The sequence below is a fragment of the Ornithorhynchus anatinus genome, chromosome 9 (genome assembly GCF_004115215.2).
Source record: "Ornithorhynchus anatinus isolate Pmale09 chromosome 9, mOrnAna1.pri.v4, whole genome shotgun sequence".
Classification (NCBI taxonomy): Eukaryota; Metazoa; Chordata; class Mammalia; order Monotremata; family Ornithorhynchidae; genus Ornithorhynchus; species Ornithorhynchus anatinus.
The window spans coordinates 16,204,256-16,220,865 of record NC_041736.1 but is presented as its reverse complement, the minus strand read 5'-3'; the positions used below and the strand labels follow the sequence as shown (position 1 = coordinate 16,220,865).

Sequence of the window (16,610 nt, the reverse complement as noted above, 5' to 3'; positions counted from 1 at the left end):
AAAGAAAGCTGGAAAATTGCACTTACAAAGCCTGTTTTATAACTCTAGACTTCTCCAGAAGGTATTCGGAAATTTTTGCACCCATTACAGCTCCTGTTGGTGTAAACATCATTTCCAGGTATTTTCCAAAACGACTTGAGTTGTCATTAATGGCAGTGCATGCGTTTCCAAATGCTTCCACCAAGGGGTTCACTTGGAGAATCTTCTCTCTCAGAGCCCGGTTATTAGCCTGGAACAAACAGAGAAAGGTCACAAACAACCTTTTGGGAGAAGATACCCACCTTGCTGGAGCTTTCTCCTGACCTCCAACTTGCATTGCTATGTGTTTGGAGGCTACTGATCAGGCTCTGGGTTAAGCATCATGCTGAGTTTTATATAAAAGTGGGCGGGATTCCTTTCTCTAGACCATATCTTTAGGATGGACTTTGAGGAGTCTTGTAGTCTGTCCCCTACATTCATGCAAGGATACTTAACCATCCCAAACAGGTGGAAAATGATCCTGTTTTAAAAGACTTGTAGAGAAAGAGATGACCTTCATGGAATTTGATAATCCTCATCATCAGGAAGAGATCTACCCTAAATTTCTCCTGCTGAAGAAATTCCATTTCCTTAGTGTTCTGCCTCTGACTGCCCAGCCTTAGGTTAACCTTACACATGCTATGAGATTATTATCAAATGATGCCCCAGCCTTCTCTTCTCCAAGCTGCTTTCTCAATTCATTTAGGTCCTATTTCCCTCTCTCTTTTGAGCACTCCTACAGTGTTTTCATAATATTAATTCCTTAATGGTTCTGTATTTTCATTCAACATTTGGAAAATAGAAAAGCTAAATTACAAATAATTTAAGTTCATGCTGGCATTGTTTTCCTCACTATGTGAAAAAGAGAATCCTGCTGTCATCCTTCAGAAGGCATAGCTATCCAGAATAACAATCAACAACAATAGATTATTTTTTGCATTACTTACCGTAAAGTGAGTATTTTCCATTGCCTTTGAAATATTTATGTTTACTCGGTTCTGCCAGAATGCATCCTTTCAGTATGTTTTTTTGGATAGAGTGCAACACCCCCTGGAAAACTCATCTGCTCGCGAGGCTTCAACTACCACCTCCTAGGAGATGACTCCCAAATCTACCTACTTAGCCTCGACTTCCCTTCTTCCCTTCAATCTTGCATCTCCTCCTGTCTCCAAGACATCCTTTCACAGATATACTACCAGCACCACAAGCTTATCATGTCCGAAACTGACTTCCTGATCTTCCTAGCCCAATCCTCACTTCTTCCTAATTTTTGCACTACAGTGGACATCACCACCATCCTATCCAATCTCACAAGACTACATCCTTGGTATTCTCTTTCAGTCCCTATTTTTAGCTTGTCACCAAATCATGTGACAATCATCAAAACACCACCAGAATCCTCCCCTTCCTTTCGATCCTTCTTGCTATTAAGCATGTCCAGGCACTTGTCATATCCCAGCTAGATTACTGTATTAGCCTCTGTGGTGACCTCCCCAGCTTTCAGTCTCTTCCTTCTCCTGTCCAAACTTCACTCTGCTGCCCAGATCATTATCTAAACACTGTTCAAAGCATATCTACCATCTCCTCAAAAAAACAACAATCCGCCAATGGTTACCATTTCCTCTTTTCATCAGGCAGAAATTCCTAACCATAAGACATTTAAGACATTCAGTCAGTTCTCTCCCCACTATTTATTCTTAGTCATCCCTATTACACCTGAGTTCACATGCTTTGCTTGTCCCAAGCCAACCTACTCATTGTACCTCATTCTCATCTCTCGCACCACCAACCTCTTGTTCACATTCTCCTTCACACTTGGAAGACCATTGCTCTCCCCATCTTCAGAGCTCTTTTGAATCACATCCCCTCCAGAAGGCCTTTTCTGGCCTCACCTCACCAACTCTATATTCGCCCCTCAATTGCCATTTCAGCACTTCCTCATCACCTAGCCACCTATTACACACATCTGTCCCCACAGTGCACTTTTGTGAACAGTTTTATACACTATTGCTTCCTCTTACCTGTAATTTATTTAATGTCTGGCTCCCTCTCATAGAGTATAAATTCCTCAAGGGCAGGGACTGTGCCTAGTTTTATTAAACACTCCCAACCACCTATTACAGTGCTGTGCATACAGCAAGAGCTCATTAAATACTATTGATTAAAATTTGGCAACACTGTTCCAATAATACATACCTGGACACAGTCTAACAGCAATGGATGAAACAGCTGTGCACATTTGTGTGATTTCAGATACAGGCAATTACAATCTAAGCTTTCTTTACATCAGGTTCTGCAAGAATATAACTCCCACTTTATAAGAGAATGGGCTGTTTCCTGCAGTACTTTAATTTCTTAAACATGTCTTGCCGAAATGGCTTACGATTGGGCCTGCTGAAGGCAAGGGATGGTATGACCCAAAGTTCCCTTCCTCAACCTCTGGTTCTGTGCAATACCCAAATTAAAATTCTTGTGCTTCATCTGCTAATTTCAGAAAGAACCACGGAGGTACATCCATTCTTCACAAAGTTGGCTTGAACAGATAGGACAGCGTCCTAGAAAACCTGATTTACAGTCCTGTTAGTTAATCATTCAATCACATGGCCAACCACAGAAATAGCCTATAAACAAGGAAAGAGTGTGTGTCCAGATACTAACACCCAGTACTGAATTTTTTTTTTAAAGCAGTATGATTAAGTAGCGCTCTCTGTTTTTGGCACAATGGACTCAATTCTTTCCTCAAATACTCACTGCCAATTCTTACTTAAGTCAAGAGTTTGCACATGAAAATACCAGACCAAGAGCAGTATTTAGCCTTTGGCCGCATTTATATTCTAGTTCCTGTGCTACATGGCAAAGTATAAATACCTTTCCGAGGAAGGTCAAATGTTGGACAATTAGATGGGCGCTTTCTGTTTTTCCAGCACCGCTTTCTCCACTGATGATAATACACTGGCAAGAAAACAGATACACTTGGATATTTAGGCTTTCCTATAGCAACAAGGACAATTTATGCACAAAATAACACTCAGATAATATGTGTTAGAATCTAGCCATCCTGTAACTTAAACAATTTGCAGGGCAAAATAGAGAAGAAGATAGGGATGGCACCTTTACATAGAACCAGCTGCATATTAAAATGGTCTGCAGCCTCAGTGAGATAGAAGTGTTTCTGATAAGCCTATGAAATCAAATTCTCTGTGGGTGTCATAGGTAGGTATAGGAAAAACATGCATTTGATCAACAAATTTTTAGTTGTTAACCCACAGTGAATCCAATTCCAACATTTTGAACGTTCACCCTTCTCACCTTTAGTGCACCTCAGCACACCTGAAAATCCCAGGAGTTTAGCCTCAGTGCTCAAACTATAATTCTAATTGTAATTTTAATTCTAACTGGAAGCAGTGTGGGCTAGTAGAAAGAGCATGGGCCTGGGAGTCAGAGGACCTGGGTTTGAATCCGGCTCCGCTGCTTGCCTGCTGGGTGACCATGGGCAAGTCACTTACCTTCTTTGTAATTCAGTTTCCTCATCTGTAAAATGGGGATTCAAAACCTGTTCTCCATCTTACTTAGACTGTGAGCTCCAGGTGGGACAGGGACTGTGTTCAACATGATCAACTTGCATCTAGTTTAGAGCTTAGAACAGTACTTGACAGATATAAATGCTTAAAAACTACCATAATTATTATTAATAATAATAACCATAATCCCACAATAGGAGATCTAAAGATTAAGTACAGATCAAAAGGTGAAAATTTCTTCAGGCTGTAAATGGAAAGTTCACAACACTAAAATGTAAAAATTTGGTATCCACTCCTAAATGGTAACAGGTAAGATCAAGCCTTTTCCAACTCAAGAATCACATCACAGTAGCCTTTGAACCAAAACACATGACCAATAGTGTCCAGTCAACCCATGTCAAGTACCAGCTACACAAAAAAGACTGAACTATTAATCTCTTAAAATCTCAATAAGAATTCAGTTTAGGATGTGCTACATCCTGTTCTTATTGCAATCACTGCCATGTAATTGGATTTGCGCGACTCTATGTCCTCATTACATTTTATATCAGAAATGTCCTTATTACATTTCACCAGGAAAATGAGTGATCACAGTGTTACTGTTTCCTACATTTCTGGAAAACGTTATCATGTCCTCTGCTATTCTGAACTTTCCAGTATTTCTCAGTTTGATTGGAAGGCTGCTTCATTTTTTGTTTTCCTGTCAGTGAGTAAGCCACCTGACTGGAATCTTTCAGTAAGGCTGCAAAGCAGCACTATAGAATACTCAGCTAGGAGCCCCAGCTTTCCTCTGCTTTCTACTGGTCCGTGAGGTAACCCCTTCTTACCTGATCTTTATTGAAAGTAACCATGCCTTGGTATGCAGCATCCGCTGAAGCAAATATGTGGGGGGGATTTGAGCAGCGTTTCACACCATGATAAAGCTTGGAAAACTGAAGGTGGGGGGAGAAGATGGAGAAGAGGGAAGAAAAAAAAAACAACAATCCTTCAGCAGTAACATTTCCCTGATCCCACACTGCTAGATAATTTATTTCTGGGGGTATTAAAAAATCCAGCTTAAATATAATTTCTGAAATTTTCTGGACATACACTTCGAGAGAGTTTAAATGTGCATATTTTAGCTAATGATATTGATATTATAATACCATTTTACAAAAGGAATAATATATCACGTTGATATGTCCCTTACCTGTGGAGAATATATGTTGAGATTCTGGAAAGGATTTAAAGCTATTAAAATGTCTCCAACATAAGTATAAATCTGTAAATCAGCATAACGTTTCTGAAGCTGACGAATAATTGTATCCTAAAGAAATTACAAGATATTTTATTGAAAATTTAAGATTTTGCTGATTACAAGAGAGCCTATGCAAATCTAGAAGTAATGATTTCACTTCTTATAATAGTGTGTTTCTCTCAAAGATCAGTGACCACACCAAAGAAAATACAGATTTTCTTACAGAAACTTAGACATTTCTCCAGGTATCCCTCAAGGGATATGCTTCCTAATTCTATGAATGCTTCCTAATTTTGGCTGCTGTTGTTTAAATTGAGTGTGATCAAAATTTTTAACTTAATAGAAATTCATCTGATCCAAAGCAAGAATTTAATTTCTTCAAATCATGTCCTTAAAATTTATATTATGGCAGTGCAAAACTTGAGCAATTTGTATTTCTTTTCATTTCAGCTACACAAGTTGTGTCACTAAAGCTGGAATTAATAAAAGCAAGTTTTCTGCAACTAAGAGCTAATTAAGCATGAAAATTTGTGTTCACTCCAGATGTTATTCTAAAATTCATGCTAAATTAGCACAGTATTACTTTAAATCCAGGATACCTGCTTTGGTAGGGAAAAAGCTATCTTGATTTCTAAAGCCAAACTGCAAAATATTGTAAAATAGAAAATAATTTCAGGTAATATTTTTATGATACTTGTTAAGCACTTACTATGTGCCAGGCACTCTACAATGTGCTAGGAAAGATACAAGACAATTAGATTCAACATATTCTCTGTCTCAAGGGGCTCACAGTCTATGTAGGAGGGAGAAGGATTTAATTCCCATTTTACAGATGACAAACTGAGGCACAGGAAAGATAAGTGACTTCCCCAAGGTCACACAGCAGACAACTGGCCAATCCGGGATTAGAACCCAGGTCCTCTGACTTCCAGGTCAACATTCTTTCCAATTATGCCATGCAGCTTCCACCCACTCATCAACTGCAACGTGATAGGATTTATTGAAACAGTGGTTTTTTTTATCACTCTACAGAATATAAATGAACACATAATACAAGACCATAATCATGCTCCCTAATTGCGGTATTTGTTAAGTGCTTACTATGTGCCTGACACTGCATTAAGCGCTGGGGAAGATACAAGCTAATTGGAATGGACTCAGTCCCTGTCCCACATAGGGTTCCCAGTCTTACATTATGGTAGTTGTTAAGTGCTTACTTTGTGCCAAGCACTGTTCCAAACACTAGGGTAGATACAAGTTAATCAAGTTGGGCACAGTTCCTGTTCCACATGGGGCTCACAATCTTTATCCCCACTTTACAGTTGAAGTAACTGAGGTACAGAGAAGTTAAGTGATTTGCCCAAAGTCACACAGCAGACAAGTGGTGGAGCTGGATTAGAATCCAGATCCTTCTGACTCCCAGACCCGTGCTCCACCCACTAAGCCATGCTGCTTCTCTAGTTATTCCCTTAAATTTATTCTCAGGTTACAAACAATTAACTTTGATAAGACATTGGATGAAAAAAACCTACAAGGGATTAATAGACAATTAACAGGAGATGAACGAAAGCAAAGAGATATGTGCTGGATTATACTGTACCTCATCAAGAACCTCTAAATTTACCAAATCATCATCCAATGAATATTTGTCAGCTGCTTCCACATGATAAGGTCTTCTTGTATGCATCCGCTCATGCCTGCAGAGGTATCAGAAGAGCATCACTATTAAAACAACAAATTATGTGGCAGGAAGGAACTGGAAAGCAGAAATCATTACTTTCTGGATATTAATGGAAAAGGGCACCAGTTTATTAGGGAATAGGTGGGCAAAGCAGGATGTCACCATGAACTGGGAATCCCATTTTCAGGCCAGTTAGTAAATGTGCTAAAAAGCTCAGGCCACTCCTCTCATGATGCATTTTCTCTTTCACCTATCTTTTTAAATTTTGTTGTTAAAAGAATCATCAAAATTTACTTTAAAAAGAGTAAAAACCTGAGATTTTGAGAAGCTAATCCCTCAGTTTTCACTGATTTATTGGCTCCAAAGCAATGATTTCATAAAACATAATACTTCCCAAGATCACAACTACAATACTCTGAGTTTTACAGCACTGACTAATCTTTGTCTTTATAACACAGAAGCAGAAACAGTCACCATGTCCCAGTAAGCAATTAGTACAATGCTCTGCACACAGTAAGCGCTCAATAAACATGATTGAATGAATGTATGAATTCACCCTCTTATAATTAGGATCCCCAAGGAAAAGTCCTTGAAGAAGGTGAAGTCTGTTTTTAAACAACTCATCATATTTTGTAGAAAGATGACTGGCCCAAAAAGCAATAAAATTCCTTCCACAAAGAAAGTAATGACAATGCCTTTAAAACACACACCCACACACACACACACACACCCCCACACCCACACCCACACACCCACACCCACCCACCCACACACACACACACACCTAGTTGAGCCTTACCCTACCCCATCTTTGGCAGCAAGCACTATTCTAGCAGAAGAGGACACATACAGTAATAACCTACTAGGTAAAATTTAGCTCTCAACCTCAGTGACAGCTTTGGATAGATTGTTCCTATATAAGTTATCACCCAGAAAGTAGGAATCACATGATCATAACTCTCGTGCCCATGTTCTCTTAACCAATGGCATATGTAACTGCCCTAGTAAAGTAGCAGAGGGGTCATTTCTGTGGTGCTGCATATTAAATTATGCATTTCAATCACAAAGCTAATCTGAGAAGATAATGTACACATTTTTTTCCATCTATACAGCTGCCATCCTTTCATGGCACTATTTAAGAAACCACTGTCCTATTCTTGGGCAATGGCAGACATACCAGATTGTGAATTCTGACAATCCTTTTACTGAGTAGCCAAGTTAGCATCCTGATTTTCAACTAGAGATGACATCTCAGGGTTCTGAGAAGACCCAAGTCCTTGCAGATGGTCGACTGACAGAGCATATGTCTGGAATGAGTTCTTCAGTCCTTCAGTACTTTTGAAGCTTGGTGAATGGTTCAAGAGGCCTGAAATGGTCTTCCTTGAGTTCCAGCCCGGAACCATGAAAGGAAAGGAACCCCTAAAGCCAAACACTTTATCTTAAGGAACATTTGGCTAGCAAGATCTGTCCAATCCTGCTGAAATGAGGCATTGTCCTGTTCTTGACCCCATTAGTATCTCTTTTTAAAGAGAGGGTGGATTTGGGGGAAAGGAGGGAGGAGGAGAGGGATTGGGAGAACTTTAACATTATTGCCTCTTTCATAAGAGTTGGATCTGGTTTCCAGTATTTAACAACTTCACTTCTATCTTATTTATTTAAAACCTTCAACATAAACTTAAAATCGCCACAGGATTATTCTGGGGCTGAGGCTTAGTGGGGATTTAATACAATGAAAACAGAATTAAGGGTAAAACTCCCACTGACCATAATGAACACTGCACGCCTAATTTCCCATGCATTGTGAATACCGAATATTTACTCTTGTATGTCAAGCTTCAGGCTTGGGAACATTTTTAGAGCCAACTAATAATGGAGACACTGACACAACCTTAATTGCAACATCATAAATGGCCAAGCCATAATAGAAACTGCCTAACTTCCTATTCAGTACAAGTACTATTCAGTATAACCAGTACCCAGATTAGTGTTTTGTTTGCTTACATTAAATTCCATTTTTATTTATTTCTTTCCATTTCAAACATAAAAGAGCTTCCAGAGTGCATCCAGGACATGTGGGAAAAAGCAAACTTGGGCAACATCTTGTCTGTACAGCATTTTTCTAACTGCTAAGTAATTATTATTATATACTTCTGGAATTTGTAAAGCACTAGGTTGGATGCATTCCCTGTCCCACATAGGGTTCGCAATCTAAGTAGGAGGGAGAATAAGAATTAAATCCCCATTTTACAGATGAGGAAACTGAAGTCAAGAGAAGTGATTTGCCCAAGTTCACTCAGCGGGCAAGTGGTAAAGCTGGAATTTGAACTAGGTCCTCTGGGTCCTAGATCCATGCTTTTTCCACTATGCCATGTTGTTTCTTTTCTGTGTATATTGCTAATGTTACCCCAAATTCATACGAGGAAATTATACAACAAGAAGCGATCAAATTCCTTACATCTAATCACTTCCCAAATCAAAATTGGTACTGACAGTACAGCACACTTTCTTGTTGCAAGGCAATTTGACTTATCTCTCACTTTCAATTGCAAGCTTCTTAAGGGCAGGGAGCACATCTTATATTGGTTCTGTCCATTCCCCAGCATTTAGTATAAATGCTCTGCATGATGAAGATGATCAATAAATATAACTGCTTAGGAAAATGGTGATGATGATAATGAATTTGTTTGCCCATTGGTGATTAGGCTCACAAACACTGCTACTGAAATGGTCTAAAGAAGCTGAAGTGGAAGATCCAGACCAAAAACCACCAGGCAGGTAAGACACGACCACACTCTTTTAATCTTTCAACTTAGTCTGGAATGATGTCATATTCTGTCTTTCAGTACCCCAAAGATGGGCTGGGCTTTTTTTGTTTGTTTGTTTTTAATCATTCTAGGCCTGCTGGCCAAGTTACCACAATTGTTAACAGCCTTCAGCTGTATATACCTAGTAAAACTCTGCAACTATACCAGTGACTGGCAACCTCAGGCTCCTGAGCCTAAAGGCCCACTTCATAAGGGCAATGACCCCACACAGACTTGACACTTTGCAGGTGATGCCATTCAGCGTCACCCCAATAAATTCTGGAGCAGGAAGATGCTGTCAAACCTCAACCCCCTTGAGTTAGAGAGGGGCCCTGGTGGAGCCAAGATATTTGCTCCACTCTTGGCCTTCTGCCAGCAGGACAAGGCCCTTCCTGATGCGGGAATTGGAAGAGTTCCCACTGTCCTCAATGCTTTCACCCTTCTGATGCCTGTAGGGGCAACCCAACCCTTTTGCCCAGGACAAACTGCTCCTCTCCCCCTTCCCCAGGCACACTACCTGTCAGCTGCCCTGCCACCATTGGCAAGTAGTAGTGTGCCAGCAGAGGCAGGCATCATGGTGCCAGGGGGCTGGGGCAAGGGATAAGAGCAGCTTTGGTATCGAGTGCCAAACACAACGATCGCTGACCCCACTGGTGCTGAAGCTTCTCCTCCCTACATGCGCAAGACTGGCCAAGTTAAGTGGTGGTGGCAGAGGAGTGAGATAAGGAGAGGAAATTAAGAACTGCTTAATCTCATCCCTGATGCTTTCATTGCTGCTGGTCCCCTGAGGGTTGGCTAAGAGGGAGCGTGTCAGAGTAGAGGGATACTAGTGACTGCAGCAATTCTGCAGCCCCTTTTTCTTCCCTGGTGAGGAGGACGAGGCGGAGGTGTTCAATTCAAAGCAGGTGCCTTCCTCTCTTATTCATTTTGCAAGAGGAGTTGTTTGACTTGGTTTAGAGCTGTAGGTTGTTCTCCTCCCCTAAAACCAGTCCCACTGGGCCTACTTCTTGTGCCCCTCCACACCCAGGCTGTTTAGGGATCCTGCTCCCAACACTAACCCTCACTTATTTTATGTGGCAGGTTAGGCTCTTCTGGCAAATTAACCAGTTTCCAAATGTGAGTCGGGAACCCCTGAGGCTCTATAGTTCTGTCTGGCACATGGAGAAGACAGTCAGTATTAGAATAGGGTTCTATTAGGAGTGAAAAGACAGGGTGGTGATAGGATTTTGAGTTGAGAAAATGAACAAGGACCAGAACTGTTTAATGTGGGGAAGGTGGAAAGGGAAGGAAAGACTTGGAGGGCAAAGAGGAGAACATCAAAGCTCTTCTGCACCTACTTGACTTCGTGTTCATAGCCATTGATACAAAAGGCAGAGTCATTTTCAAACTAAAGGACAAATCTATCATTCTGACAATCCAGTTTCTTTCCTGGTTGCCATCAACATTACAAATGGCTTATGTGACTTTTAACTGCTGTGTTTAATAGGAAGTGACCAGAGTGAGTGACATCGAAAATCCCTATAATCTTCCAACTTTCCAGTTTTTATTTTGGGGGAGCAATGAAAGATGAAGTCCACAGAGATAATGGATTTTGGCATTTGAAGGAAGCCAAAATAGAGTTAATCAGGGACTACTCGCTGATTGAGGTTGCCAACGACTTAGGTTGCCGACGACTTCACAAACAAGATTAAATGTGTCCATATGCCTATATACAAGTTGGGGGCATTTGCAATTCTTGTAATAGAACACTTGTTGTTTGTGGTAGTTACACAGGGAGGTTTTCCATCAGTCTGCAGCTGTAAAGCGCAATATTGACAAGGATTTTTCTTAGCTGTGCCATTTCTGGGGAGACCAGGAAAAGGGGAAAGGCACGAGCAACCTGGCAGGTAGCATGCTCGCTCTCTGGTGTTCCTGCCACCTGAGCACAGGCATCAGAGGATGAAGAGAGGATTAGAGGTAGGGGTGGTTTTAGGGGCCCATAGATGACTGTATAAGTGGCACTGGGACAGTCTGAATCTTGGAACTGGAAGGAAGAGTAATCACCTGTTTCTAAGGCTAACCTGGAATAGCTTGGCCGAGCAACCTGAGGTAGGGGATGGAGGTTTTGATGCCTTCTGCAGGGCATGAGGGCTGCAGAAACAGGCAGTTATACATGCCAAACTGGGACTTCTGAGCAGAGCGTTGAGTAAGGAAATGATCAATTGAGCAGTTAATGAATCAGTAGCATTTACTGATGGTCTACTATGTGCAGAACACTGTTTTAAACACTTGGGAGAATGCAACAAAGTTAGAAGACCCTCCACATAAAATGGCAAGCTTGCTTTTTTCAGTAAATACAGCTGAAAGTTTGAAAAATGAAGGAAATCAGAACTTCCTGGAGCTTGAGCTTGTCACTTAATAGTTCTCAAAGCACCAAGTCGCCAGGATTTCTGAAAGTTTTATTTGAGACAGTTCCTTTAGAGGATAATTACATTAGCCTCTGTGGTGGTTGTCTCCTTTTCAGTCAATCGTATTACTTAATGTGCACTTACAGCATTTATTGTGCACAGCTCTGTACTAAGCACTTGGGAGAGTACAATGCAACAGAGTTGGTAGACGTGTCCCCTGACCACAAGAAGCTTACAGTCTAGAGCTTCTGCTCCCCTCACAGAATAGGAAGAAAGATCATTTTCAGGTATCAATCTGTGAATGGTCAAATTTGTGGGGCTTTGAAGACAAAGGTCAAGAGTTGTATCTGATATGGCGGCCCACAGTGACTCTTAGTGGATCACATCATATTAAAACTCGATCTTAGGCTTCAAGATCTTTCTCCAACCTGGCCACTCTCCCCTTTTCTTTTATTCTTACCTCTGTTATGACCCTGCTCATTCTCTGCTTCATCCAACAAACTGGCTCCTATCCCTTGTACATAACTTTTTGATCTCCAAGCTTCTGCACATGAAACACTTCTCACCTGAAATGAAGCCCCCTTTACTCCTCCCAAAGCTATATCCCTTTCCTTATCAACTCCAACAACTCAACTAATCTCCCTCATCAGAGTATAAGTTCCTTGAAAGTATGAATCATGTCTTATTCATCATTTTTAACTGCCCTAGTACCCAATACAATCCTCTGCAAAGAGGAGGCTCAATATATAATAATAATAATGATAATAATGATAATTATGGTATTTGTTAAGCACTTACTATGTGCCAGGCACTGTTCTAAGTCCTGGGGTGGATACAAGCAAATCGGGTTGGACACAGTCCCTCTCCCCAGTGAGGATCACAGTCTACATCCCCATTTTACAGATGAGGTAACTGAGGCCCCGAGAAGTGAAAAACTGCTGTCCAACTGAAATGTAAGTACGAAAATCATAACAAAAGCCAGGAAAAGGCATTTGGCAGTTTGGTAACCTCAGCAGAAAATAAAATTGTTAGAATGCATTCACCTTGAAATTATACCTCTAGCTCATTTAGAATTTAAAATTCCCTATGCACGTATTTGGACTTCTAGTTTATAAATAGCACATTTGTGCAGACTGTATGTGTATTTTTTGACTTATGAATCATGACATTTAATTTTCTTCATCAACATTATTCACAAGTTTCTAATAATAATGGGCGGAAGCTTATCTACTACCAGACAAATTTTACATTATCAAATGATTGCTGGGCAGAGGAAAGGGTAATCACTTGCATTTAAATGCACTTTTAAAAAAGAGAAATTCTGCCACCCTCTGGACAGAAACCAAACAGAGATATTGTATTTAGGCAAACCTTAGTACACTCTCTTAAGCAATCTTCCCTAAGAATAGTTATTCATTCGTCAACTTTATTCTTTTTTAAAAAATTAAACTCAGCTTTTTAAAAAGGTGTTACAAAATCAAAGCATTCATTTTAAAAGAAATGGATCCCAACAACTATTTACATAAATAGGAAGCAGAGTTTAATATAAGGAACAATTCAGTATTCAACTGCTAATCTTTCCTAAATCACCATGCTACCTACATTTATATTCGTAGGTTTTCAATTAAAAAAAAAATAATGTTACTTGGACCCATCAAGTGAATGCTTTCTTTATTAGTAATACACTTACTCTCATATATGCATAAAAACATAGCTAAATGGGCAAGAGGACAAAGTGTGGTTTCTGCTACGGTTGAGTGGGATTAGCAATAAAAGCATAAATGGAAAGCTGTTCCTTTTCAGCTCTCACAGGGTACACTGTACTTTAATGTAAATAAAACTCTCCATATGCATTTAGGACATAATCATAAGTAGGAAATGTGAGGAAATTAAAAAAATTCTAAATTCAGTGCTTTGAGTAATCAGAAAAAGGCTATTGGGTGCTGCGCAGTACCTGGTTTTCATAGCGGAGCCTAGCTGCTCCTGTCCTCGGATGAGATCAGCCAGCTGTTTTTGTAAAGCCATATCCTTTCCCTGGGCTTGTCTGATGAATGGGTGCTCTAACAGATGTGTGACTGACGGTCGGTTTTCAAAATCCTTGATAAGACATCTTCAAGAAAACAACATCATAAGAGCAATGGATTAGCTCTATGGACACATGTAAAAGACAAAGAGAATGAAAGAGGGAATGTGCACATTACCTTAACATTACATTAACATTTCAATTTTCATAGGTTTCTAATAGTCATAGACATCATGAAATAAGGTCCTGGTTCCTTTTAGATATGATAATCAAAATTACAGAGGTCTATTTGTCTTTTTAAAATTTAAGAAATCATACAAGATGCAGTAAGTATAGTAGTATTTGATACCTTTAAAATGCCGTGAACAGTAAATTAGACTGAACTTTCATATGAATTAAACTCACTAGAATAAAAGTGTTAATATACCCTGGTTGATCATTCAGCTTACTCGATTTCAGAGAAAAATAGAAGAGTAGTTGTGTTATACACTTAGGGAAACCTACAACATAAAAAGTTCAATGAGATTGTTGAAAGTGCATTTGGTAATTATCAAATACCAATGACAAATATTAAAGAAATCACCACAGAGCAAATGCAATGCTTTAATATTTAATGACATTATGAAGGAAGCAGCAAAAGGTCAGATGTGGAAAATGAATTTTTTTAAAAAATATAATTTAGGTACCCTGGAATATAACAATTCCTGCAGAAGAGAATATCCTTTAGGAATAGCAAAAAATGATAATGCATTTAAATTCCTCTTTCATCTAGTATTTTAAGTGGCAATGGTTAACTCTTTTGTGTTTACAGACACAATAAGTCTTTTAAAAGAAAACAGTAATTTAACAGGATATGCCTGGAATTATTAATAATAATTTTAACATAAGAACTGTTAATGCAATTGAGACAATAATTTTCTCTAACACTTCACTGTCACATTGAATTTAGTTACTACACAAATCAGTTTTTCTATGCATTCTTTTAAACACTGTCTTCACTACTAATTAGGGATTAGGATAAAGAGTGGAACCAGCCTACCCCCAGTGTAAAAAAACTTTACCCAGTCACTGACAAACACCAGCAACATGATAATGACGCGTATTATAAGTTTTTAAAGTCAAGCACAAACGATTTAAAAGTTTAACCTCACCTTGAATATTTTCTGAGAACACTTAAGCACAGTTCCTAAGATACTCCCGTTTCGTTGGTTTTACAAAAGGACTTTTATATTTTCAGGGTTTTTTTCCATTTAAATGACTTTCATAACCCCACTGCCTATAACTGAAATGATACTCTGTGCAATTCCCTGCTGGTCACTTTTACAAATGATTAGGGGGAGGTGTTTTTTGTGGAATTTTCTCCCCATCTCTTAGAACTAAAGCTTTCCGACAGAAAGAAAACCAACAGAACCTAGATTATCTCCATTCTGCTGACTGCAGGGCTATAAATACTGCCCAGGAAAAGAAATCAATCATTGGATGCTTACCGGTTCGGGGTCCTTTTGTGCAATTCATGATTTTTCAAAAGTATGTGCAAAGGCTTACAAAAAAATAACGATGCTGGCAATGTCTTTATACTGACACCGTTCTCTTGATTCTGGGTATATTAATCCATTTTTTGGTAAGATTAAAGGGAAAAATGTTTCCTAAAATACATGAAAAATGAGAGTGGATCTAAGACAAGTATTAGTAGAACTAATATTTATTGGAGACTCATAGGGAACATGGCACGGTTCTCTGTGCAAAAGAAAAGATACAGGAGTTACAGACACTGTCCCTGTCCTCTAGTTTCCCTTCGAAGATAAGAGGATACTGACATCAAAAACACAGAAAAGAATGGATGATCATGTGGATATACCTTCAGAATAAGATTATTTCATACAAGCAGTGGGGATTTTAAAGGGTGATTTTCACATTTTACCTTTCTTCTACTGCACTTTTTCTGGTGGTTACTATAACCTAAATAGAATAGGAGTGGGGAGAAGGGAAAAGGAATGAGGGTGTAAACCTTCTATTTCCTTGGGCCTATTTCCAATACCTTTTGACCTTTTGGCCACATCCTACCTCTGGCTTGGAATACCCTCCCTCTTCATTTCTGATAGACAATCACTCTCCCCAACTTCAAAACCTTTTTGAAAGCACATCTCCTCCAAGAAGCCTTCCCTCACTACGCCCTCATTTCCTCTTCTTGAACTGTATTACCCTTGCACTTGGATTTGCCAGGCACTCTACTAAGCACTGGGGTAGATACAAGATAATCAGGTTGGACACAGTCCCAGTCCCACAGGGGGCTCACAGTCCCATTTTACATATGAGATAACTGAGGCACAGAGAAGTTAAATGACTTGCCCAAAGTCACACAGCAGAAGTGGCAGAGCTGGGATTAGAACCCAGTTCTTTCTGAATCCCAGGCCTGTGCTCTATTCACTAGGTCATGCTGCTTCTTTGCAGTTATCCCCAGCGTGGCTGGGAATTGTTCCAGCAGTTCAGTGGCAATTATGCACATGTGAAATTTCCTCATGCTTCCCTACTGATGCTCACCCTATACCCTCAGAATATAACCTCTTAGGAGAGGCCAAGGAGAAGGCCAAGGGAGAAAAAGGAGAATTTGAGGGTTTTGACTTGGAACAGTTTCTATCTGAACCTAGGATCCGGACCTTTGGGCCAGACTCAAGCCTTCCAGGTTCCACAGAATATAGTCTAAAAATATAAATATATATTTAATCAAAAACCCTCACATTTGCAAGCCTAAAAGATACTTTCTCAGATACTTTCTAGGAGAAGCAACTTGGCCTAGTGGATAGAGCATGGGCCCAGGAGACAGAAGGACCTGGATTCTAATCTTTGCTCTGCCACTTGTCTGCTGTGTGATCTTGGGCAAGTTATTTCACTTCTCTGTGCCTGAGTTATCACATCTGTAAAATAGGGATTAAGACTAT

At 39.7% G+C, this 16,610-nt stretch overlaps 1 protein-coding gene across 1 annotated transcript in view; it reads right to left on the bottom strand.

Annotated features, from left to right (window-relative positions):
* The window catches only part of MYO3B (myosin IIIB), a 262,024-nt gene that overhangs the window by 157,460 nt on the left and 87,954 nt on the right, over positions 1 to 16,610 (bottom strand). Inside the window, exons 7-12 of the mRNA XM_039913176.1 lie at positions 13,603 to 13,758; positions 6,377 to 6,473; positions 4,729 to 4,845; positions 4,367 to 4,471; positions 2,887 to 2,970; positions 27 to 229 (exon numbers count right to left, since the gene is read on the bottom strand). Of these exons, the coding sequence (XP_039769110.1) occupies positions 27 to 229; positions 2,887 to 2,970; positions 4,367 to 4,471; positions 4,729 to 4,845; positions 6,377 to 6,473; positions 13,603 to 13,758 (762 nt within the window). The remainder of the gene's footprint in view (positions 1 to 26; positions 230 to 2,886; positions 2,971 to 4,366; positions 4,472 to 4,728; positions 4,846 to 6,376; positions 6,474 to 13,602; positions 13,759 to 16,610) is intronic.